The sequence below is a fragment of the Cervus canadensis genome, chromosome 7 (genome assembly GCF_019320065.1).
Source record: "Cervus canadensis isolate Bull #8, Minnesota chromosome 7, ASM1932006v1, whole genome shotgun sequence".
Classification (NCBI taxonomy): Eukaryota; Metazoa; Chordata; class Mammalia; order Artiodactyla; family Cervidae; genus Cervus; species Cervus canadensis.
Window position 1 is genome coordinate 47,086,307 of NC_057392.1, and position 27,285 is coordinate 47,113,591.

General features: G+C 37.5%; 1 protein-coding gene across 4 annotated transcripts in view; it reads right to left on the bottom strand.

Annotated features, from left to right (window-relative positions):
* Positions 1-1,061: 1,061 nt before the first annotated feature.
* The window catches only part of TFRC (transferrin receptor), a 137,286-nt gene continuing 111,062 nt past the window's right edge, over positions 1,062-27,285 (bottom strand). For all 4 annotated transcript variants that reach the window (XM_043473243.1, XM_043473241.1, XM_043473242.1 and 1 more), the window contains 18 exons: positions 22,326-22,384; positions 21,565-21,775; positions 20,850-21,060; positions 19,211-19,360; positions 18,723-18,831; positions 16,407-16,520; positions 14,698-14,796; positions 14,183-14,322; positions 12,141-12,298; positions 11,330-11,449; positions 9,738-9,823; positions 9,452-9,515; positions 8,413-8,480; positions 7,662-7,720; positions 7,359-7,440; positions 5,603-5,824; positions 4,653-4,793; positions 1,062-4,095 (listed from right to left, as the gene is read on the bottom strand). In XM_043473243.1, coding sequence (XP_043329178.1) covers positions 3,853-4,095; positions 4,653-4,793; positions 5,603-5,824; positions 7,359-7,440; positions 7,662-7,720; positions 8,413-8,480; positions 9,452-9,515; positions 9,738-9,823; positions 11,330-11,449; positions 12,141-12,298; positions 14,183-14,322; positions 14,698-14,796; positions 16,407-16,520; positions 18,723-18,831; positions 19,211-19,360; positions 20,850-21,060; positions 21,565-21,775; positions 22,326-22,361 — 2,313 coding nt within the window. In that variant the 5' untranslated portion in view covers positions 22,362-22,384 and the 3' untranslated portion in view covers positions 1,062-3,852. The remainder of the gene's footprint in view (positions 4,096-4,652; positions 4,794-5,602; positions 5,825-7,358; positions 7,441-7,661; positions 7,721-8,412; positions 8,481-9,451; positions 9,516-9,737; positions 9,824-11,329; positions 11,450-12,140; positions 12,299-14,182; positions 14,323-14,697; positions 14,797-16,406; positions 16,521-18,722; positions 18,832-19,210; positions 19,361-20,849; positions 21,061-21,564; positions 21,776-22,325; positions 22,385-27,285) is intronic.

Sequence of the window (27,285 nt, forward strand, 5' to 3'; positions counted from 1 at the left end):
TAGACACTTCAAAGATAAACACTTGGTAAATGAAAACATGAAAAGATGCTCAACATCTTGTCATTGGGGAATTACAAATTAAAATGAAACACCACTACACACCTACTAGAATGGCCAAAATCCAAAACACTTGACACCACCAAATGCTGCCTAGGATGTGACATAACAGAATTCTCATTCTCTGCTGGTGGGAGTGCAAAATGGTACAGTAACTTGGGAAGACATTTTAGAAGTTTCTTACAAAAAGATACTCTTACCATATGATCCAGCAATTGCATTCCGTGGTATTTACCCAAATGAACTGAAAAATTAATGTCCACATAAACACCTGTACACGTCTTTATTCATAATTGCCAAAATTTGAAGCAACAAAGATGTTCTTTGGTAGGTGAATGGAGAAATAAACTGTTACACCACACAATGGAATATTATTCAGCACTAAAAATAAACAAGCTATCAAGCTATGAAAAGACATAGAGGAAACTTAAATGCATATTACTAACTGAAATAAGCCAATCTGAAAAAGCTACATTGAATGAACTGTATGATTCCCTAAGATGTAATGGAAAAACCTGGATGAACTTTTTGGCCAACTGTATGATTCCCTAAGATGTAATGGAAAAACCTGAATGAACTTTTTGGCCAACCCAATACATGCCATTCTGAAATAGGCAAAACTATGGAGACACTAAAAATTATCAGTGGTTGCCAGGGGTTACCGGGAAGGGAAGCTGAAGAGGCAGAACAGGATATTCAGGGCAGCAGCATTATCCTGTATTTTACTATGATACATTCATCATTATACATCTGTCCAAACCCATAGAATGTAAACCACCAAGAGTGAATCCTAATGTAAACTATGGACTCTGGAGGATAATGATGTGTCAAGATAGATTCACTGATTGTAACAAATGTACTTGGTGGGGGTGGGACACTCCTAGGATATTGATAGTCGGAGAAACTGGGATGGGGGTGGTGTGCAGGCAGGGAATATATGGGAACTCTGTAATTTCCGCTCAGTTTTACTGGGAACCTAAGTGAAATCTATTAAAAATGACAACTCAGTGTTCAAGCATTTTATTTAAATCATTTGAGGAATCTCCACATTGTTGCACATACCAGATTGTATACAATTGTAAGGGCATATCACTTGTTCACAAAGATACAGCTGAGCAGTAAGTTGGCAAGTCTAATAAGCTATCTATAGTAAACTAAAATTTCAAGAACATTCCAGAAGAAACACAATAAAGGTCATGCAAGTTCTAGAATAGTGAATCATGACAAAGCTCACTCATTTTATCCTTTTACCTTCAAAATACATGTGACATCTAAAACCAGAAAAAAATCTGACCAGCTGGTTGGCATTAGTCAGATATCCATTTCTTTCAGGAATATTAAGCCCCTTACCACATAATGACTTGTTTGATTGTAAATAACTTAAACCTAACTACAGAAAAATTTTCTGAAGAAATTTACTGCTGTAAAATGTATACCCGTTATTCATAATACGCCTTGAAGTCACTGAACTTTCATTAAAATGACAAAGCGTGATACTCAAACCAGGAATCCCAACTCTGACCTTTTTACTTACACTAAGTATCAGTTCAAGATAAAACACTGGAAGACTGAAACAGACTGAATAGTCAAATCAGTGAGGCTGTATTACTAGATCTATTTTAATTTACATAAATGACACTAAGTTTAAGAATTTTAAGATTACCCTATGAACTTTTTTTTAGGTGACAGTAAGTATTGAACTGTCTTAGAACAAACAGCTGATTATCAGGTTTATAATAAAAATGACTGAGTAGAAAATAAAGTCCTAACAGATGTGGTCTCAAACTTACTTGTTCATGTCTACATTTAACTTATAACCACCAAATACTAATGGTTGGGGAGACGTGATCAAAGACCCTTTAGCAAACTTTACCTCCCCCTACCCTGCAGTCCCCCCTCCCCCTCAAATTCTTGTACAAGTTTCTACTGCTTTAAGCTAAAAGGTTAATTCTGGATTCAAACTTGTGTGAACTAAATTTATAGGAGATAACATGCAAATAAGGGGATAAAGTTAAATTCATTTGACAACAGCAAACATTATAAATGTATGCTACTATCCTGCCTAACAGAAGACCTGGAGAAACCACAGATATAACAAAATACAACATTAGGTTTAAAAACAAAGACCTCTGAAGGAAGGAAGTTTATTTTACAGTGGTTGAAGTTATCCACCAAATGCTTAATGACCACAAAATGTTTCTGCAACTAAAACTAAAAGAGAATTATAGGGAGTTGGGAATACATGTTAGATACTAACGATCTTCAAGCTTTGAAGATGTCATTGCATGAAGAAAATTATGGGAAACACTGTTCCCGATAATTACGTACACCCTTAGTGTAACATATGGAGATCACTGTCTCCGATATAGACACTGTGGTAGGCAAAAACTACCATGTTCTTTATACATTATGGAAGACACTGCTCCCGATAATGTGAGTTAGGTTTGTGACAAAGGTACTGGAAATTTTGCAAAATTCAAATTGAAGTTACATTTTGGATAAATTGAACTGTAAAGTTTTCCATTTATGAATACAATCACAGCTTTTAAGTGACATTAACTTATAACTTGGTCACAATTCACTGCATTTAGAAGAACTGCCATTTTTAATCTGGTTAGCTAAATAGAAGTTTAACTTGATTAGCAACCACTAATTAAATTTAATTCTCAAGACTGAGCTTTATAATTTTATTTGGCTTGCGGTTGTTTTCTAACACCCTTAAGTGTTGACCACAAGTGCAAAACTTCCAGTATCTGTTGGGTTTTATTAGCAGATGCTGCTTTTATTTAAAAAAAAAAAAAACGACAGTATAACTGTCATAATTATGGAAGGCACTGCTTCCGATAATTATCTTCTATAAAAAAAAACAAACCACCATTTATAGTGAACTCTGTCACTGATAAATAAACAATAAATATCTCAGTGCCAAAATGACAGGAAGCTTTTCCAAAAAATTAACACTTTGGCCAAAATTTGGCAGTGTATTCTCTAAAGTCTGACAAACTGAGTTTGAAATTAAACATCTAAAACCTGGTTCTCTTTCAAAATACCTTGGAATAAGTGAAAACAAAAAACTAACGAAGGTTTATGGGACAAGGGACAGAGGAAAAGAAAATATACTAGGTCTTTGGCTTTCTGGTCTCCTCTTTTCATAGATAATCTTGAGGTTGCCACATTAAGGCCTTACTCCTGTGATAAACAGTTGAACGTCATTTTATGCAGCTGAAGGCCCTCTATTTCAGACCTCATTGGCAAGAAAACATGTCCCATCTCTTCTGAAAGTGAACTGTTCCACTTTCAGAGGTGGAAACCAGCTAAATCCTTACAGAAGACAGAGACCCCACATGGAGAGTAAAGCCTTACAGCCTGGTGTCTGTCTAGCATCAAATGAAGATGGAGGATCACTCTAAGCCACCACCTATCACCTTCCTCCAGCTCAAAAGATAACCAGCTCACGTCCTTAGGATTTAGACCAATAGTTCAAATAACTGGTTCTGACTTTTTCAGAACTATGACAGGAAAGAGGCAGTTACCATTACAAAGCACTAAAAATTCTAGAGATAATCAGAGAAAATATTCTATTGTGAACATTTTTTAAAATTATTCAATTTAACTTGAAATGCAAGTACCTACCCTGTATTAAAAGCTGCTGCCTAAAGACCAACATCTAGTAGTACCAAGATTGGGTAGAATTTTAATATTAGTTTTTTAGCCCTACTGAAAATTTAGCATAACCAATACAAGTCTAGAAACCACACTACCCTGATGTTTTCGTATAAGTTATGCGTGTCACATTTAAAATTCGTTGTCAATGTCCCAAATGTCCCCAGAGAGGGCATTTGCAGCTCCCTGAATAGTCCAAGTTGCTAGAGCCAACTGGTTTTCCAACAGTGTTTGATTAAAAGCATCACTGTTTTTCTTACGCAGCTTCAAGTGCTCCAGTAAAGCTGACAGAGTGTGAGAGCCAGCGCCCCAGAAGATGTGTCGGAAAGGAAACTCTCTTGGAGATACATAGGGTGAGAGGAAGTGATACTCCACCTACGAAAACAAAACATAGACCTTACACAATGCTACAACTTTTGTCGTGAGCAAATGATCTGATATAGTAAAACAACCATCATTCTCTCACTTCAATGTTTAAATTTCCCTGAATTTTAAGAATGTCGAGAACCAAGCTACTGATGTTAAAACTGTAAGGAAAGCTGTCAATTCCTTTGTAAACTCTAACTGCACTGGGTTGCTTTTTGTTTGTTTTTTGGTTGGAGCCTACATACGGAAGCTTTATAAGTTTCCACTATAATAAAGCAGCTAAGGGCTGAATTAAACAGAAATATAGAGAAAATGACAGATGAAAATCATTAACGATCCTTTCTTTAAAATGGTTTTAAGCCTAAAAAAACTAATATTAGGTCAAATGTCTTCTGTATTTTCAGTTTAGATATACTAGCTTTAGATCTTTTTAAAATGTGTGCTGAATTCTAAAGTGGGAAAGGATTCCAGGCTCCTAGAATTATAAAATCTACTTTTTAGAAACACAAGAGTTACCAATTAGAAATGAACAAACTTGAATTCCTCCTTTTCTAAGGATTACATACTTTCATGATACGGTCATTGATTTCCCTCATCACAGATCTGTCCGTTTTCTCAGCATTCTTATAATCCGTTGTTAGTCTAGATGTAGCACGGAAGAAGTCTCCACGAGCAGAATACAGCCACTGCATATTCAGACCCATATCCTGAGACAGAAAGACATGAAAGTCACTATTAGACATTATATTTCTAAGGGTGTTATTCTACATACCTTTCAAATTTAGGTGTATTAACTGAAATGATTCTGATAAAAGGGGGTGAGACTCACAAACAAGCTCAAGTCAGCTAGATACAAGCATCCTGTACAGGTTCCAGGCTCTATAAACTAAGTAACGTACTCATATTTAAGCTCAGCAAATAGTACTATTATCCATTCTTACGTCCCAGTTTCTGATCAGTTAGAATTAATTTCAAGTTTCAAGAAAGCCAATCCTTATAATTAAGATTCAGTTATCAGTGATTTACTTTAAGGGATCTGTTGAATTGACATCTGGTACTATAAGTCACTCATTAATATTAATTTGGTTTTATCAAAAGTTTGAATATTCGACACAAAGGATCAACACTAAATAAACCCACTGGCTATGTTCCTCTCTCCACCCATGTGATTTCTGAAAAGTATTTGTGGCCCAAACTCAAAAGTTCATAGTTGAGATCTTCATATGGTTTACACCCAGCCTCTTTATGGGGTGCTAGGAATACATGAATGAGAGAATTGTTTCAGATGAATGAAATAACACTGTTGTAGATTCTGAAACACCTGCTGTGGTCTGTCCTATGTACTGCAGTCTCTGAGCTTCCTCTCAAGTGAGTTACGGATTCTACGCAAAATTATACTTCAGTGCACTTTAAAACATACTTTGGCTACCTGTCCTGCTCCCCAGGAATAGCTAAACAGTATTCTTCAAACTGTTTGATACTTTACCAGTAGGAACCTGATTTAATTAGTGCTTACTCTTATGTCTGCTCTGAATAGGTTCATTTCCTTCACAAACCGAAGTATTTCGTCATTATACATCTCATAGTTCAGGTTCAGCTCAACATCATGGGTAAGTTTAATCACAAGCTGACCGGCCACTTCCGCTGCTGCCCGCGCCACTCTGTTCAACTGAGGGACTTCTCCGCCCAGTGTCTCATAGGTGTCCATGGGGGTGCCCAAATAAGGGTAATCTGTGTCCTGGAGAACAAAGGTGTGTTATAAGACTAGGGCTTCACATTCTAGTTTCCCCCATCAAGGTAACAGTAACTATAATTCCTTGGCTTCTAATATAGTCCTACTCCAACTTTATCTCCTATCCACTACTTTAAGAAGATACTGCTTTTGCTTGTTCCTCTGAACCTAACCTACTCCTGGAATGATTTTACTTTCTCCTAAGCTGTACTGAATCCCTGTTCTATCACATCACAGACCCTGAACGGATTCGTAGCCACAACAGGTTGTATCCTTGTTCTTATTTCCCTGAGAAGTTTGGCATGAGGGAAGAGGAGAGCATGCCTGAAATGTACTTTCAATATAAAGTGTTACTTTTAGCCAAAAATGTACCTTCTTTCTCATCATGCAGCTTTCATTCACTCATGGCACCTTTCTGAAGAGACTGTTCAACACTCACAAGAACTCTCTACTTGTCTCACCGGACAACTTTAGTAACTATTTCTTCAACTCGACCACTATCCTTGGTGACAATCTCATTGGCAATCCTTTGGTTTGACCCCAGTCCTTAACTTTCAGACTGTACATGCTTATCTGTATGTGTTACATACATATCTGTATAAGTATGTGTGTGTTATTTGTGTAGGGATTACCTATACCTCTGAACAGCTTTAAAAAAAAAGACTTCTGAAGGTCAACAGAAATCATTCACAAATTTCCTCAACCCTGGGACCTGACACTCAGTTCTTCCTAGAGTACTAGACATCATGACCTAATATTTCAATACCATTCATACTGTTAATCTAGCAGAAGGTTAGGGGAATTCCAGCTATGATAATCTCTAAATCCACATCTTGCATCACTTCCTCACTTTTTCTGTCCTAATCCCAGGCTAAAACACCCAGTGGGAACAAGTCTAGTAAGGACCTGGCCTCTACTGGGTCAACAATTTGATGCCAAAGTCAACAGTTTCTACCCTGAACCCCTGTACGAACTCTGGGATCTCTTCATACCTTGGAAGAACCTGCTACAGAGCTGGTTTTTCAACTCCAACACAGAGGCCTTCATCATTTTTAGTCTGCCTGGTTTTCAGTCTCTTCTAATTGGCTCTTGTACCAAGCCAATCTTGGTTTTCCAACAGCTTGGTCAGTTCAAGTTCTATCCCTTAAAAAACTCGCTTTTTTTTTTTTCCATGCTTTTATCTATAATCCCTGCCTAAGAGACTAACTAACATCTCGGGACAAACATCTACAATCATATTTCAACCGGCATCAAGAACAGCATTATCCAGTAGAACTTTGAAGGAAATATTCTATACTTGCACTGTCCAATAGACAGCCTTGTTACTAAAAGTCATCATATATAACTGAAGGAGTTTTAGCAAATAAACTCAAATGCTAACTAAGCTGGGACTAAAATTCTATGTTAAGACTGACAAGGAAGACTGCAGTAACGGCACATATATAATTTCTCAATACATACTAAGCATTCTAAGAAACTTGGTCTCAAAACTGACCAAAGAAGATCTAAGATATAATGCTGTAGCATTCTTCAGACTTACCTCACAAAAACAAAAAGAGACTGCTGGGATGCCAGAATATGCAAGGAAAGGGAAAGCAGCATTATCCAAAGAAAGTTTCTTCCTGCAAGAAGAGCCAAAAATGTCTTTAGAAAGTTTTCTAAAGAACAGACTATGCTACATGCACCCCTATCCTACCCTCAAGTAAATTCTTAAAGTGAATCTCTCCAGGTACAGGTAAACTCAATGCTAGGTTATGTTTAAACCTCTAATGGATATAGTAGGTGCTATTTATTGAGTGACCCTGCTTTCCTGTTAGCTATTCATTCACCTTTCTCAACTTACACTTTGCTGATCCAGTTGCTGTCCCGATACAGAGACAACCCAGTAAGTGGATGTTTCACCTGTAAAATAAATTATGATTAAAATGAACCTTTCTGGATTTATTCATTCAGACTAGTCACTAACATTTTTCTCTATAAACATTTATTTAAAACATTAAATTTTTTATTGTATCTTCTTGAAACAAATTTCTTTAAGACAGTTAAAACAATCCATAATTTCTGAAGTTATTCCTTCTAGGCTTGTGCTGTTAGTTCTTTTAGTTATGAGAAAAAGTTTTCCTTTTTAATATTTTAAAGGGGGCTTCACCCAGTTTTAACAGACCTTTCTAGCCTTTATGTTCTGCCTACTATCTAGTTTCTTCCTTTTAACACATTTTATACTACTGCCAGCCTAACCTGCAAACACATTACTACCCTGCCGGGAGACCCTGTAGTAACTCCCTAGTTTCCCATGGGAGCGAGGTCAAGTTCCTCGACCCTTATTTGTCTCCAGCTTTAATCACTCCAATATATTATATGCTTTTTCCCTGCTCATTCAAAACTATAGTCATTCACATGTCTGTTTTTATTCAATGGGTATTTCATCTGGCCTTCTTATTTAAGTCTCAGGTATGGTTCAAGTTCATTTAAACCTTCCTTAACATTCTGATTCTAGACAACCCTCATAGACATCTATACAGTTAAATATAAATGTTTGTCATCCTATTATTGTCTAACTTTCATTACCCTTTCATAATGAAGGATATACTCACATCTTTCATGATTTTCTCAATAAGTGAATACAACAGTGGGCTGGCAGAAACTTTGAAATTGGTAGTACCTGCAAAGAGATTACTTTAACATCGCTCCTTCTTTAGTCAAGCAATTTGCACACTGCTACTTCTACAGCTAAAACTACTAGGCAAACAGGAGGACAATAACCTAGATCAATGGCATATACAATAACTATCCCTCTTTATTAAGTAGACAAAAAAGTGGTTGAGGAGTCAAGCTCTTTAGTGACTGCTAAACACCAAATTTCACTCAACTGAAGCTCTCAGTCCTTGAGTTTGCATATTTAATGTTAATGATTTGTATTTTTGTAACTTTTTGGTTCACCCATGTTAGGGCAGTCATCTGTTAGCTATAGCAAGCTTGTTATATTCAATACATTTTGTTGCAAAGGTAAAATAGCAATAATGACTAATAAAATTTAGTTTAATTGTAATTCCTTCCTTTTTCTTCCCCAAATAGACATTTCATTACTGTCCACTACATCCACTGGCTACATCTGTATTTTTAGTAACACCAGACTCTTTCAGGAGTTTGATCATCTTATATTTCTATCCATGAAGCCACAATCTAGCAAGTTGTGAATAGTCTCCAGAAGTACCATTCTATTGGTATAGTTTATTTCCTCCTGGTCCAAAGTAGATAACTAGTGGTTCTCAAACTTTAGTGAGTCATAATCACCTAGAGCACTTGTTAACAGTTTGCTAGATGGTATGGTCCAGATTCTGGTTCAAAAGGTGTAGGGTAGGGCCTAAAATTTTGCATTTCTCACAGTGCCCAGGTGATCCTGATGCTGCTGATCTGGGACCACGTAAAGAACCACTGCTCTAGGAAAGGCAATCCACACCCGTATAACTTAATGCATTATTTAAGAGAAAGCTATGTCAATCTTTTGATCTAGCTATCTATGTCCAATGTAGACTGTAAAAAATAACAAGTGCCGCTTTAGGAAGCTTTCGTCTACTATTTTATAAGTAGTTTATAAATTTATCATGAAAAGATACTAAAGAAAAGACTTACCAACAACAGCTTTATCCAGATTAATATAAGTGAAAGCCTTTAAATGCAATGAGGAAAGGTATCCCTGGAAAAGGAAAAATACGAATGTACTAGTATATATTAATCCAGTTATCACCGACAGAGCTATCATTAGGGATTTCTGTTTAAGTTTAGATTATATTGAAACTAAATATATGAAGGTAAAAAATGATATAAACAAATCTAAAAGAGCATGGTTTCTGGAAGACAGCTTAAGCAATTACAAGTGGGAGGCCCATTCTGTGTATGGATGAGATATAGGTAATACCTCTAGCCATTCAGTGGCACCAACAGCTCCAAAGTCTCCACCACTCCAGCTGGCAAAGACAATGCTTCTGCTGGGTTTAAACTGACCTAAAAGACAACAAAAAGTTAGTTCTATCTTGGGAAAGGTTACAGGTCAGTAACTGACTTAAGATGCAATCAGAAACTTCAGACTACAGATTCAAAACTATTTCTTTTCCTTTTGAGGCCCCAAGTGAAAAGAACCAAAAGGAGAAATAGAAATAAATTTTAAAGTAGTAGACCATTTGCAAATAAGACCTTAAGTACACAGCAGGGACCAGCTTACTAGACCTCATCCTACACCCCATTCTTTGAGTCCCATAACTTCCAGACCAAGAGCTATTTGAAATCACAACCGAAGTATCTTCTTTGAAAACAATTTGCCTAGAAGTCACTTAGAATACCAGATTACTTTAAAAACAAATGTTTGAGATAAAATTAAAACTCACAAATTTAAGTTTAGGAAAGAGTGAGTTTTCAGAGAAATTAATGATTAGCTCCTTTGGGGCTTTTATGGGCCACTACCCTCCACTCCACTCCTCCCCCTCCCCTGGGTACATCTTTTTCTGCATTAATTTACTTTTGTATATGAGTTAAGCACTGCAACTTGCCCTAGGACCCAAAGATTCAAGATTGTGATGGGGGTTTGCATGTATGGGTGGGTTGATATAAAAGAGTGGCAAGTACCATATGAAAAAGGCTTGAAAGTGAGCCTTTCTTACATAAACATATACAATATACTTACAAATCAAATAGTCTATATTTTATATATTATCATTCTATAATCAAACTATAGAACATAGTACAGAGGTATGACACTGCTTGCTTTCAAACAGATTACTCAGGGACCATGTTAGATTTGCTGTATCATTCTGCACATGTCAAAGAGAATTTAGGGCCCAATACAATGCTTTCCAGTGTCTCAAAGAAACTCATGAAGACACTGCACAGAAAACTGTTTCAAAGTCAAAAGCAGATACAACAAAAGACAACCTACTTTGTACTTAAGAATTCAGGGTCTAGGGATTCCCTGGTGGCTCAGTGGTAAAGAAGCCGCCTGCCAATGCAGGAGATTTGGGTTCAATCTCTGGTCTAGGAAGCTCTCACATGCTGTAGAGCAGCTAAGCTCATGCGCCACAACTATTGAGCCTGCAGTCTAAAGCCCAGGAGCCGCAACTACTGAGCCCATGTGCTGCGGCTACTGAAGCCCCAGGTCCGAGAGCCTGTGCTTTGCGACAAGAGAAGCCACGGCAACAAGAAGCCTACACACTGCAACAAAGGGTAGCCCCCGCTTGTCTCAAACAGAGAAAGCCTGCACAGCAATGAAGACCCAGCACAGCCAAAAATAAATAAAACAAACTTTAAGGAATTTTATGTAAGAAGGGCTTACCGATGGTACTTGCCAAATATACCGACCCACCCACACATACAAACCCCCATCACATTCTTAAATCTTTGGGTCCTAGGGCCCAGCACAAGTGAACCATAAGAACATAGGCAAAAATGAGCAAAGCATATTATAACATTTAGAAGCACAGTACATAGATGCTCAAGTTCTCAAAATTTGTACTCTACCTTTCAAGACCATATCGGAAAGTATCTGGGCAAGTGTCAATAGCAGACTTGTTCCTACACTGGACTTTGCAGCTCCAGGACCCCAGGCATCCCTCTGGGCCCCTACTATAACATAGCGATCTTAAAAAAAAAAAAATTATTCAATCAGCTTTTAAACTGTTTTCTAATAGTGAAGTCTAGAATAAACACATTAGTAGAAGGATAAAAAATGTAGTATATGTAGTAAGGGTAAGACATCCTTACTTCAGATCTGACTTAGGACTCAAGGGATTAAACATTCATATGACAATAATAATCTTCTTTTCCTACATTACTAATTAAGGTTACTTACTGCCTACTTATTTGTGCTCGCTAATTGTCTAGTAAGCACTGAAGTCCAAGGGCTTTCCTTACCAAATGATACGACTATTTGATAGCAAACAGATACAGTGGCAAACTATAGCCTGCGTGCCCATTCATTGATATTGTCCATGGCTGTGTTCACACTCCAATGGCAGAGTTGAAGAGTTGCAATGGAGACTGTTTGGCCTACAACATGTTTATTATTTGCCCCCTTAAGAAATTTGCTTACCTCTGGTCTATTTAATAACTTAAAAAGAGATTTCCTAGGCATAATGGTCAGTTCAGCAAGTCAACTTTCTAGGCTGTTATTACCTCCTACTAAAGCTGACACTTGAACAGTTAGTTCACTTTAGGACAGATATGGTTTAGCATTTCAAGAAACCAAGCCCAGTCAGCTCTCCTGCCCTCCCTCCCTCTGGCCACATCGTTAGTGAGGAAAACCAAACAAAAAGTCCCCAAGGATCTTTACCTGGTTCTTCAAAGCCCTTAATAACTCCAAAGACATTTAAAATTCTTATCTCCTTCAGCACATTGTTCACGCTAAGTTTCACATTCTTATCCTGTGAGGATACCAGCTTACATGAAGAGTCTGTTCCCCAACTACGAGGACACTCTCCTTCCATATTTCTAGAAGCAGAAAGTAGAGATCAGAGTTCTGAGTTACTGTTAACTTCCTCTAGGTTTACAAAATCAGTGACTTTCGAGGTTAAGAGGACAAATAAAGAGAACACACAAAATTACTCACTAGTGACCAAACACTTGTGTTTTACTCCGATCTATAGGCAGTCATTTGAAAATTATGAGTTGCTTCCTAGTTTAATGAATTTTTAATTACCTATCCCACCTGATGTATGTGTTTCTGCCAGAGAATAGTTGTAATTTACATTTTAAACAGACTCCAAGATGGATTAAAAATGAAGTCCTTGTCTATAAAGGTGCATTAATACATCCTCATGTTTAACTCTCCACTAACAAGGCAAGTGAAAGTGAAAAGTGAAAGTGAAAGCCACTCAGTCGCATCCAACTCTTTGAGACCCCATGGACTACACATATACAGTCCATGGAACTCTCCAGGACAGAATACTGGAGTGGGTAGCCTTTCCCTTCTCCAGGGGATCTTCCCAACCCAGGGATCAAACCCAGGTCTCCCACATTGCAGGCGGACTCTACCAGCTGAGTCGCAAGGAAAGCCCAACAAGGCAAGTATACATTCTTATTTCAGGTATGAAAGAATACTCTCATGCTGCTATAGTTAGGTTAGATAGCTCCTCGCATCTGATTCCGCATGTATTATCCAAATAATGACTGCTCAAAAAGGGCTACTTACATAAATAAGTCAAAACATTATTAACTCCCCAGTACATAAGAACAAGGGGATAAGCCCCCGTAAGATAAGGGGCTGGCTTCACAGATTAGGAAAGGCTTGCAGGTAGTAGGAAGAAGTAGCTGATTCCAAGTTTGGTTTTAGTAAAAAAGAATCACCTATTACAAAAACCTCTTAGACACATTATTAATGGACATATATAGTAGTGGTTAAGTCGCTAAGTTGTGTCTGACTCTTGCAACCCCACGGACTGTAGGCCTGCCAGGCTCCTCTGTCCATGCGATTCTCCAGGCCAGAATACTGGAGTGGGTTGCCATTTCCTTCTCCAGGGGATCTTCCCCACCCAGGAATTGAACCCGGGTCTCCTGCATTGCAGGCAGATTCTTTACCGACTGAGCTATGAGTCCTTGCATGTAGATGGCTCTTCATTTGCTATCAGTAATCCTGCTAAGTAGAATACACTTCAGCTATCCAATTACGTCAAACATCACCAATGTGGTTAGAGTAACTTATTCTATGTCACATAGCAAATAAATGCTCATATGAATGTTTGAAACTAGACTAACATCCCCTACCAATACCAGGGGATATATAGAGATCAAGATGAAAATTAATGACGTGTACTCTAACCAGCCTGGTTTCTATTTTTAAACAGGAATACTAGTACAATAGGGAGGATATCCAGAAGGACTAATTATAACTATAAAGCATTTGGGAAACTGTCATGAGAACTGAGGATATTCAATCTATAGACAAGGAAACAAATCCTTCTGTTGCTAAAAAAGAAAATCCAGAACTAATGGATATTCCAGGGAATAAGATTTCAGCACAATACAAATTCTAACAGATCTTCTCCAATAACTGAATGTTGCCATATGTAACAAAATGCTTTAACCACAGGAAGTACTCAAGCAGAAGATATGCCAACAATATTACACAAGAAGTTCACTGGGTGGACTGAACGAGGACTCTTCAAGTTTAATGAATCGAATGTCTTATTAAGATCACTTTATAGAGGAAAAATTGCATTTTTATATACATCACATTAACAGCTAACCATCCCCCAAACACCCAACATGTGGGAAATTACAGCCAATTGTTTTAAGATTTTATCAAATCAACAGATTATTATTTCCTCCTAATCATAAAACTTGACCCTGCAAGATGGTTTTCAAATAAGAACTTACTGAAATAGCTTTTCTGCACCAGCTCTGGAAATTGTTTGGACAGGTATGTTGGGCAATCCTGATGACTGAGATGGTGGAAACTGAGTGTGATTGAAAGAAGGGAATCCAGGTGTGTAAGGGTCACCTGTTCCCAGATGAGCCTAGTAGAACAAAAGAGTAATTATAATTAGCTCACACACTTCTTCAAGAAATCCCTGTAAGATTCAAATTCTGTATGAGGCTATAACCTACATTTATAGTCTGAAAGTCTGAGTGGCTCTATAATATATGACTTTTGTTTTTATATGGCATATGTCAAATTCTTAATTCAAGGTACTATTGGTAAAATATTTTTAGCAATAAGTAATAATTAGGTTTCAAAGTCATGTAATTCATCTTCTCACTTACTGCTAAAATTCTCCAAGGGCAAAAAAAATATTTAAGGAAGGCACAGTTCTATTGCTATTAATGTAGATAGAACCCAGCAACAATTTGGAGAACCCAATAACTTATTTAGTCAAGAAATAAAAACTCACATGTCCAAAAACTGGAAGATTTGCATTAACAATGGGAAAGTTACTATGGTCCATGTATATCAAGACACCAATTGCATTTAAACTTTCAGCATTTGCAACCTAAAGAAAAACACATAAAGCTCAGAAAATGAAGATCTAATCAACAAAAATTAAAAATACATGCTGAACTTATACTGAAAGACAAAGGGCTATAGCAGACTACACCAATACTTCCAACATTTCAATAGCTAATATGTATAGGAAAAAATACTTGCCTTAAAATTTAACTTTTTTAAAGAAATTAACTGAAATTTTTAACAAGATAATTGTAGATTTATTTGCAGTTTTAAGAAATAACAGAGGTTCACCGTAAACTTTGCCCAATTTTCTTTTAGTTAAAGTCTGCAGAACTAACAGCCTGAATACTAACATTGATACAATACAATCTACATATATTATTCAGACTTCCCCAGCTTTACTTGCACTCATTCATGTGTTTGTGTGTATTAAGTTCTAAACAACCAATCAAAATACCAAACAATTAGTTTTAACACCACAAAAATTCTTCCAGTTGCCATTTGTTTCCACCCTCAACTTTTGGCAACCACTAATCTTTCTTTCATTTCTGAAACGTTGTCATTTCAAAAATGTTATATACTCCGAAAGCTAAACATAGAGAACCATATGACCCAGCAATCTCACTCCTAGGTAGACACACAAGATAATCAGAAATATCTATTCACCTAAAACATATAAATGAATGTTTATTGGAGCATTATTCATAAAACCAGAAAGTAGACAGACCAAATGACTGTCAACTGAGAGGTAAACAAGCAAAATGTGGTACATCCTTATGTCAAATACTGTTCAGTCAGAAAAAGAAATGAGGTACTGATTAACGGTACAGCATGGATGAACCTTGAAAACATTATGCTAAGTGAAAAGAAGCCAGTAGAAAGAGGCAAAATATTGTATGATTCTGCTCATATAAACTGTCCAGAAGAGGCAAATCCACAGCAACAGAGTAGATTAGTGATTGCCAGGGACTAGAAGGAGGGAAGAATGGGGAGTAACTGAAAATGGTATAGAGTATCTCTAGGATATAATGAAAATATTCTGGAATTAGATCATGGTGGTAGCTGTACAACCTGGGTATATACTAAAAACTGAATAGTAAACTTTAAAGAGTGAATTTTATGGTATATGGATTATACATCAATTTAAAAAGTAAAAAACACTTCCACTCCAATGTGGCTGCACAATAAAGCTTAACTAACTCTTAAAGAGAATTCAAAATATAATCAAAACCCACCCAAGACAACCACTGTCTTTCCATTCTAAGCCCTTGTATAGGTGACTTTTAATTTTCCTTTTTATAAAACACAGTTATACCTGAATCATATACATTTATATATAGAGAGTGAGAGAGAATGTATGTGTGTATGTGTATATATACACATAAACCTTGGTTTTATATGTATATATAACTTGATTACACAGACACAATTTACTTCTCTTTCACTTAAGCATTTCTCATAACTGCATTTTTACTGGAAAACAATTATTGCAAAGTACTCCAAGTAGATATGCCAGTTTCAGAAGTATCCTATAACTTTAGAAAACAGGAACTTATTTGATTTGTAGAGTATTTTAATAAATTATATTATCAGGTATGAGAGTTTAAGACTGAAGGTTTTGAGAATCTAAAAAAATTAACAACTCATACTCACCTTTTCAGCAAAAGTGATTTTTCCAGCTCTTACAATCACTAAAGATCCATTCACAGGCATATTTAAATCCTCAAAGTCTTGTTTAGTGCCAAAATTAGCATAGACCAGTTTACCCTAGGATAAAGACAATAGATTCAATGAGCATTATGGTCTTAGAACAATGACAGAGTCTGCCACCAAATATTTTACAGGTCAAACCCAAGAGAGGAAAAAAAAAAAAAAAAAAAGGCCAAGGCCTAGAAAAAGTATATGAGAGTTCTAAAGTCAAAAGTGGTCAGGGGACTTCCCTAGTGGTCCAGTGGCTAAGACTCTGCACTCCCAGGGTTTGATCCCTGATTGGGGAACTAGATCACACATGCCACAACTAAGACCCAGCACAACCAAATAAATTTCTTTTTAAAAAATGTTCAGGGTTAACAGGAGTGAAGTCAAGATTTCTGGTCTCCAATATTCATATCTTTCATTATCTTATGATACCTTTCATTTAACTAACATTGACTATTTATGTTCATTTACATTGCTTCAGATATTTTGGGGAAAGAGAAAGGATAATAAAATATGCTTAAGCAAAGAGATATCTATCAATAAAAACACTTTAGACTAGCCAAGGCCAATTACATAAAGTTCCTACACTTGAACTGCAGATAACTGAAGACATAGAATTAACTGAAAGTTGTGATAATAAATCCATCCAAAAGTTGTTTTAGAATAAAATAAACTTGCAGAAATCAATTTTTAGATGTCTATGTAAGCTGTCATCATAATGCTCCTAAACTCTATCAGAGTTCAGATGAACTGAACTGACATTATAAACTGACATTTATAACAACCAAATATCTAAACAGACAGCATTCAGGTGAACTAATCCTCTCCACATTCTTTAACAGAACAACCTACTGAGAGAATTAATTCTTAGGTAGGTTGATAAGGAGTCCAGGGCCCCTGAGGAGCAGAAAGGGGTCTCTTGTGGAGGAGAAAAGGACAAATTTTTTTTTTCTACATTCCTTAGTCTTAGTCACATAAAATGTTTTTCCCAGAGCTAATGATTACACAACAAAGCTCATCTTGTTCAAGGGTATGTTTTCCCTTAAGCTCTGTATCTTGGTTATCCTGTTATATTAAGACTTATGTTATGGGAATGGGTCTGGCAAGACCTTTCTATTGTTAGTTCTAACCTTGTTAATTTAAGATGTATGTTGTGGAAGTGGGTCTGGTAAACACATATAAGGCCTTGATACCACTAGTATCAGAAGTGAGTGGGGGCGCTCTGCCCCTTCTGATGTCTATATTAGTAGCTTTGTCTGTCCTTTTTCACTGTCATCAAACTTCTGCCACACAAAAGTTCTTGAGTGATCAAGCCTGGTCCCTGGTCCTGAAGCTAAATCTTCAGAGATCACGAATCTGACATTGTTCAACTATCACTACCTACCTCCAAAACACTGGCTTGTGGGTGGCCAGTGAAAGTGATACAGCACAGGCAATCAGGAAAACAGAGAAGAACCATAAAACTTCATTTGGCTCAGAAGACAGTCTTCAGATAAGACTCTGGCATATAAATATGTGGTTTTTAACCTAAAAAACCTAGATAGATCTAGATAGCTGTTTTTCAACTTCTATAGTAGTTTGGCCAAATTTGCCTAAATTTTAAAAGATCAAGCATTAAAGCATCAAACTAACATTAGACTCCAGCCAAGATGGTTATTTATATCTGCCTCCACATAAGGGTGAATCTGATACATGGATTCATTCAGTAAATACTAGCATGTGTCAGGCACTGTCCGAGGCTCTGTGACACAGCAGAAAATGAAACTAACCCCTAGCCCTTTGTGTAGCTTACATTCTAGTGTGGAAACAAGTGAATGATGTCAGGTGCTGTACTTACAGGATAAGGAGACTGGAGGAAGGCCATTTTTGATAAGATAATCAAAGAAGACTTCCCTAGGGAGGTAATGCTGGAGAAGAGACTCCAGTGCAATGTGAGAGAAGAAGCCATGCTGATATTTAAGGGAGGAGTGGGACAGACAAAGGGAAAGGCCTTGAGGTGGGAGCATGTTTGAGTTAGAGTGTTTAAGGAACAGCAGGAGGTGGGTGGCCACCGCAGAGTGAGTGAAGAGCAGAGCAGCAGAATTACTTAGGGCTTTGCCGACCAAGCTAAGGACTCAGGATTTTAACTGTGGCATAGGAGGGATGAGAACAAAAATATCCCATGACCAGCTACATTTTACAAGTAAACTTACACTAAGAACAGGAAAGACAATAAGTTTTTGAACTATTCAGCAGGGGAAAAAGTCTCATGCATGGCTTTGCCTTACTCACAGTAGCTGTCGCAGCCTTACTATACGCCACGTAACCCTCAGGATTCTCCACCGAGTACGCCTGACTGCCGTCACCACTCGCACTCACTATAGACACCGAGTTTTGAGAACTGCGGGGAAAAAAAAAAAAAGGTTAAGGGAAAATGAAGCTAAGGTATCTTTGAGAAAAAAATTAAATGGATTTAATACATTTAGCATTTGACATGCATTATTTATTTTGAAGGGCTTTGCTATAATTAGGGCTTCCCTGGTGGCTCAGATGGTAAAGAGTCCACCTGGAATGCAGGGACCCAGGTTCGATCCCTAGGTCGGGAAGATCCTACCAGGCAAGATGGTAGGAGTGGCTACCCATTCCAGTATTCTTGCCTGGAGAATTCCATGGACAGAGGAACCTGGCGGGCTATAGTCCATGGGGTCGCAAAGAGTCAGACAATAATTAGCACACCTGAGAATAGCTAATTCTATAAAATGAAGTATCTTTCAACATACCTGCCTTTAACCTGAATCTTAACAAAATGTTCATCATGCCAGACTTTGTTGAGTTTATAGTCATGTAATTTATTTTCAATGAAAAAAGCCAAACTGGTATCTTTTTGAGATCCAGCCTCACGTGGGACATAAGAATCTTCATTCAGCATCCTGGAGGGGAAAAAACTCACTGTTAAATGAACTAAAAGTAAACACTGAACTCAAGTATCAAGAAAGCTGTCTTAAAAGCATAACTCAATAAAATAACTGTGACCCAAAATTCTGGATTAACCAGATAGAGACAAGCTTAGAAGGGGGAAAAAAAAGCATCTACATTTGAAGGAATTAAACCTCTTTATCTACTGTAAAGCCTCATCCCTATATATCTGCTTAGGGTAATTTTAGGGGAAATGAGTAGTTTCCATAAGATCTGCTGTAAGCGAAATGAAAGACAGTCTTGGTGAATTCAAGACATACAGCTTCAATTTCACTTCTTGAAGCATTCTGAATATCCCAGAAGCAAAACTCCTCTGTTTTGATTTCTCATGACTCTTTGTAAATATACACATCACATTAGTTATATCGTTTTTTGAGACTATAGCCTCACCCTCACTTTATCCATAATGCCTTTAGTGTACAGTACACACAAAAATATTCACCAGAAGTAAAAATGCCAAGATTTCTCATTTAAGACCAAAAGCATTATTGTCCCATTGAAACTATTCGAGATTAATGAAAGGTAAAAGATGATTTGTTCTTTACAGAGTTAGGTATGTATCCAAAGATCTTAAAAATCTAAAGACAAGGACTCCCCTGGTGGTCCAGTGGTAAAGAATCCACCTGCCAATGCAGGGGACACGAGTTTGATCCCTGGTCTGGGAAGATTCCCCATGCTAAGCCCCTGCACCACAACCACTGAGCCTGCGTTCTGGAGACTGTGTTCCCCAACAAGAGCAGGCACTGTAACTAGAGAGCAGCCCTTGCTCACTGCAATTAAAGAAAGCCCGTGCATGCAGCAAGGAAGCCCAGTGCAGCCAAAAAAAGAAAAATCTAAAGACAGAAACCTTAAGGACACTTCTGAGGGTATGGGTTGAGTAAGAACCAGAAGAAATCAAGAAATACTTGAGACTTGGGCTGTCAGTCCTAAGCTAGAGGATGAAAAAAGCTACTGATCCCTTTTAAGGATAGTAGCAGGATTCAGCATGACTTACAGGGGGATGAGATAGAAAATCAGAGAAGAACAAAGTCTGACAGCAAGCAACAGCCTACAAAGAACCAGATGACAAAAAGACCAAGAGCCTATGAATTTTCTTTAAAAAAAAAAAAGGTGGGGGGGGAGAATCTGCCTGCAATGCGGGAGACCGGAGTTCGATCCCTGGGTTGGGAAGATTCCCTGGAGAAGGGAATGGCTACCCACTCCAGTATTCTTGCCTTGAGAATTCCACAGACAGAGAAGCCTGGTGGGCTACAACCCGTGGGGTCTCAAAGAGTCGGACACAACTGAGCAACTGACACTTTCACTTTCACTACCCTTTAACTGAAAATGTCTCGCCTATTCTAAACAGCTTTTCCTCTAGACTATCACCCTTGTTTTATTCCATTCACCTAATAGTGTTTGTTTAGGCACTGAAGTTGAACTTGTGAGGCAGCTCAGGCTTACTTGATGGCCTTGGCAAAGTCTATGGCATTCAGTTTGCCTGACAATGCTGATTTGAGGTCTGCCCAGAATATGCGAGGTATTCCAGGGAGTTGCTCTTCTGATTCGAAAGTGTCTGTCTCCTCTGGGCATGAAGGCTGTGTTGCTGCCCGTTTCCCACAATCATCTTGTGATTCCACACGTTTACAATAGCCCAAGTAGCCAATCATAAATCCTAAGGATAAAAAGTTTCAGAGTTGAACTCAAAGAATTTTATTTATACTCCGTTCCTGTAAGAATTGTTAATATTTTCAGTTATCCCTTGAAAATGCTGGCATTAATTAAACTGTAAGGCATCTGAAAGTAAATAATGAATCTCAGTTTTGTCTATTTTAAACCATTCAATCTATTATATAATAATTTCATTTTAAACAGTTAGCTTTTCAAAGCAAAGGTAACTTTTCTTCCCAGAAGCCTTCTGTGAATCCTCAGGTCCAGCACCTATGCTACAAATATCCTGTGAAAATTTCTAGTGTAATATTTGCACATTACACTAAAATAATTCTTGTGTTGCTCTTCTCCCACCAGGCTAACCTCAAAGGCAGGTGTAAAATCTTAGGCATCATTGTATTCCTAGTATCTTGCACAATGCACTACACAAATGTTTGCTGAGCTGGATGAACAAACTTCCTAGAGTTGACGACAAGGAATTTTTTAAGTTTTGAATGGCTGTTCTTACCAATCAAGAAAAAGATGATTACAGCAATGATCCCATAGCAGATATATCCATTTAACCTTTTCGGTTTTGTGATACTGGTTTGGTTACCCCTCATGTTACTGTCAACATTTTCTTCTTCATCTGCAGCTAATTTCATCTCCACATGACTGTTATCACCATCTACTTGCCGAGCCAGACTAAACCTGGTATATGACAATGGTTCTCCACCAAACTGAGATTTAAAAAAAAAAAAAGCAAGAAAGCATTATGAAGGAGAAGAAAGGGAACTGGGACATTTAAAGGAAGCTTGGTCAGGTGTTATTGGGCCATTATTATGACTTGCTGCACATTCTCAAGGAAAAAGAAGTTCCCTTTTCAAGCTAGCACTCTTCCGTGTGCCCAGTTCTGTCAACAGCAGAAGAGGGCTGGTTCATACACTGGCCTTCATCTCATTCAGCCTTTTCATTCAGAGTTTCTGTTATCATGTCTACTGATAGACATTTTGACCACTGCTTTCTTTAGTTTATCTGAACTACCAGACTATCTCTTCACTATGCCCTGAAACTTCTTACATGACTTCCCATAATTAACTCTACTCAAGACTGAATATAACCTTCCTTTGTGAGACCTATTACACCTCAAGACCACCACTTCAAACATAAATGAGTAACTGATGATAACTTTGGGTATTTTTTCTTGCTCACTGGGTGAAAACTATCCTCAGATAGTATGCTTCAGATTCTTACAAACTGGTGACAGAGAAACACATCTTAAAATCTTACCAAGTTAGAGAATGCTGATCTTGCTTGATCCATCATTCTGAGCTGCCACACAGAAAAGCCTAGACACAAAGCAGAGAATTAGCATAAGAAGATATCTAACACAGATACCACTGTATTAGACTAGTAAGGACTTTCCATTAAGTATTATATATCAAGTTTACTTTTAAATATATTATCACCTTTCTAGAAAGGATCTTTACCCAAGATGGTTTTACATGACAACTAAATTTAGGGTGATCCTTGATTAGCTCCTGAATTGAAGGAGGGATGAGGTGGGTTGAGGATAACTTGAAGGATATTATTGGAAGAAGTAAGAAATTTGAATACAGACTATATCCTAGACAACAGTTCAGTTCAGTTCAGTCAGTCAGTCGTGCCCGACTCTTTGTGACCCCATGAATTGCAGCACACCAGGCCTCCCGGTCCATCACCAACTCCCAGAGTTTACTCAAATTCATGCCCATCGAGTCGGTGATGCCATCCAGCCATCTCATCCTCTGTCGTCCCCTTCTCCTCCTGCTCCCAATCCCTCCCAGCATCAGGGTCTTTTCCAATGAGTCAACTCTTCGCATGAGGTGGCCAAAGTATTAGAGTTTCAGAGTCAGCATCAGTCCTTCCAATGAACACCCAGGACTGACCTCCTTTAGGATGGACTGGTTGGATCTCCCTGCAGTCCAAGAGACTCTCAAGAGTCTTCTCCAACACCACAGTTCAAAAGCATCAATTGTATCAATATTAGATTTAGAATTGTGATATGGATATGTGATACTGCATTTTTTGGAGGAGTATGTCCTTGTTAGATTAATGCCAACGATTTTAAGGATCAAGTATCGTGATGTCTGTCACTTACTTTCAAATAGTTCACTTTAACTGAATTTACTAGACAAAGAAAAGGGACAAATACAAGACAATAGACTAGCACCTGAAAAAAAAAAAAAAACTAACAAAAGTAAGGTTAAGCCAAAGACTGGTTATGATACACAAATCGGTAACAAATCATGCCAATAAAAAAAGGAGAGAAAACCCGATCCTTCTGATTAAATGAACAATTTCTAACAAATGATTTGATAGATCTTTGACGCAAAAAGGATAAAAGAAAAACAGAATATGCTATTTTACAGATGAAAAGGCCAATTATTTGAGACCTTAAGTGACTTGTTCAAGGCCGAAAACTGATCATCTAAAAATGAGGTCCAACGGCTTTCTATAAAACTGGTTTTACAGAGAGCATGTTCTCATCTCCAGAAATTTAAGAAATTACTTTTAACTTTTTTCAAAGCAAACTATGCCTCTGTAACCAAGAGTCTTAACGGTTAAAGCACAGGTATTAACGGAAATCTAGATTTTTCTAATTAATTTGGTTAGAGTGCATCTAGACGCTTGAAAGTGATAGTATGTTGAAATGTATAAAAAGACATTTATTTCACACTATTTTAAAGCTTTTCCTCTAAAAGTATACTCATAGCACATTTAACATCCACACAGCAAAAAGCAAGATGTGATATATATGCAGATATACAAACTGGCATTAGAAAAGTCTCCTATCAAACTTTAACAAAAAAAACAGTTTTTAATCCTCAAGTTTTAAAGACCAGAGCCAATAAGCAAAAGTTCATACTCTTAGAAGCACAATCTCACCCCATCTGGTACAAAAAGTTTATCACCATCACTGCACTCAACTGTATAAACCCAATCACTAGAGCCAGAACTGGAAGGCCCCACCCTGAACCAATTTTAATCACCCTTTTCTAGGAAAAAACCGATTACCAGCTTAATATTCATCTGACTCAGCCACTCCTTGCTGAGTTTCTGGTTTAAATGACTAAAGTGACTAAAATGACTAAATTTTAAGACTAAAGTGACAACACATTCAAATAAATGATCTAAATAAAAGGTGTAAATAAACAATGAGATTGAGTGCAAGTCTAAAGAAACAGATATTAATAGTACATGTCATGATTTTGCATAGTATGTATAATTTGTAATAATGTAAATGTAAGTATATTTTTTACTGAGCAAACAGATATACTATTTCTATTTCAATCCCCAGACACAAAATTAAGACTGTAACATAAAAGAAATCAAGTCAGGAGGGGAAAAAAGTGTGACCTAGGTAATTCTCATTTTTTTTTAATTAACTTATTTTTATTGAAGGATAATTGCTTTACAGAAATTTGCTGTTTTCTGTCAGACCTCAACATGAATCAGCCATTGGTATACATGTATCCCCTCCCTTTTAAAACTCCCTCCCCATCCCACCCCTCTAGGTTGACACAGAGCCCCTGTTTGAGTTTCCTGAGGCATACAGCAAATTCAGGTTGGCTATCTATTTAACAGATGGTAATGTAAGTTTCCATGTTACTCTTACAATACATCTCACCCTCTCCTCCCCTCTCCACATGTCCTAAGTCTATTCTCTATGTCTGTTTCTCCATTGTTGCCCTGTAAATAAATTCTTCAGTACCATTTTTCTAGATTCCGTATGTATGTGTTAGACTACGGTATTTATCTTTCTCTTTCTGACTCACTTCACTGTGTATAATAGGTTCTAGGTTCATCTACCTCATTAGAACTGACTCAAATACATTCCTCTTTATGGCTGAGTAATAGTCCATTGTGCATACATACCACAACTTATTTATCCATTCATCTGTTGATGGACCTCTAGGTTGCTTCCATGTTCTAGCTACTGTAAATAGTGCTGCAATGAACAATGGGATACATGTGTCTTTTTCAATTTTGGTTTCCTCAGGGTATATGCCTAGGAGTGGAGTTTCTGGGTCACATGGTGGTTTTATTCCTAGTTTTTTAAGGATATCCATACTGTCTTCCATAGTGGCTGTATCAATTTACATTCCCACCAACAGTGCAAGAGTGTTCCCTTTTCTCCACACCCTCGGTAATTCTCATTTTAACTCCATCATTTAACCCCACATCTGTAAAGAACATAATTCTATCCACATTTTCATTCTATCTAAAATGATATCCACCAAGGCTATTCCTAAAGTTTTACCCGTAACAAAATTGAGTCATTCTTTCAAAATAATTTCACCCATTAGTAAAGCTTTCTATTTAAAAGCCCCACATGTTTTGAACATGAAATGGAAGGAAGAAACGTTTTAAACTGCGCCATGGGATGGAAGACAGAAGGCAGGCAAAGTTAATAGCCAGACTACAGTCCCAAGCTTCTTTCAAATTCAAATCATCTTATTCCTACTTTCTTGATATGTGGCATTAATTTTCTATTTAATTTTTTTATATGGTAATTATCTTGAGGTCTTATGCTACTTTGGGATGTCTTAAAATCATAGGTCTGTACAAAATATATATAGCTAATAGGATTAGGTACCAAAATACACTTTCACCTACATAGAAAACATATTCAAAGCCACTACTCCACTTTACCTGAGAGAAAAATAAGACACATGTTTTTTAATACTGACAACCCCGAGACTTCCCTGGTAGCTCAGGCGGTAAAGCTTTCCACCTACAATACTGACAACCCCATTTCAATTTAGGAAACAAGCCACAGTTTCAAGTCCTTGGAGCTCACATAAATGAAGTTTCTCTGTCTGCTTCTGAGGCTCTGTTCTAGAGACCTTCACCACCTAATAACCTAACTGCCCTTTACCATCTCCAGAATGAGACAAAATCCAGCCCCTGCCTGTACCCACTAACATTCTTCGTTTTAAAGTCCTACCCATTTCTTCCCAGATCAGCTCAAGGGCCATCTCTATGAAGCCTTCTCTGACTGATTTCTCTCCCACAAACTTGATGTGGAATTATGTGGTAATCAACAAAGTGATGATAACTTTATTTCTTAACAGTATTAGGGCATGCTAAATGTACATGAGGGTCACGTTGCATATAATTTGGAAATTATATGAAAAGGAATATAATGAAAACCTTGGATGTGGGATTTTCCCATCCTTGCTACTATTTTGGTTTATCCTGAAATCACTGGGCAAAGCTTGGGTAGGTAAGAAATTTTAAAAAGTAGAAAAACCTTAACCTTTACCTGGCAGAGCTCCAAGATGTCAAGTAATTGGTTAGATACCCATTTTGTAAACAGTTTCCCAAGACATTTATGTATTTGCAGGTGAAAATGAAAAGATTACAGGAACTTACAAAACTGCATGGCCCTTAGAACACACAACTTGTGTATACCCAGAATGACTTATAAAGAGACAGCTGGTCGAGATTTTTACTAGCTTTAAGAATCTAACTTTATGAGCCTAAAATGAAAAAGCAGTGGAGGGGATCACAGAAAATAAAGCAAAATGTTGTCCTTATTTAGCTTTCTGAGAAAAAGATTGCTCAAGCTGAAGGTCAGGACCACTTGAAGTCCCTGCAGTCTATCTGTGGAGTGGTCATCTGAGAGAGCAGACAGAAGGGGCACACACACAAGAGTTCCAAAAGGCCTCAGAGAATCATTTTTAAGAGCTTTCAATTGTTGTCTGATTCAAGGTGAGCTGGGAACTTTCTTCATTACAGATAGCTACGTAATCAAAGGCAAGTAAATACCACTCCTTAGGGCAGAGTTAGCTGAGTTGTTCGCTATCCAACAGTCTTCAGCACAGGCTAGGTTCACCACCACCATTACTTAACAAGAACATTCCATCAAAGACAAGTTAAAGGGTACTAGGCTACATATCGGAGAAGGCAATGGCCCCCCACTCCAGTACTCTCGCCTGGAAAATCCCATGGACGGAGGAGCCTGGTAGGCTGCAGTCCATGTGGTTGCGAAGAGTCAGACATGACTGAGCGACTTCACTTACACTTTTCACTTTTATGCATTGGAGAAGGAAATGGCAACCCACTCCAGTGTTCTTGCCTGGAGAATCCCAGGGATGGGGTCGCACAGAGTCGGACACAACTGAAGTGACTTAGCAGCAGCAGTAGCAGGCTACATATAGACTTTTGGAAAACATTTCATATCAATGACAAAATTTTTAATTCT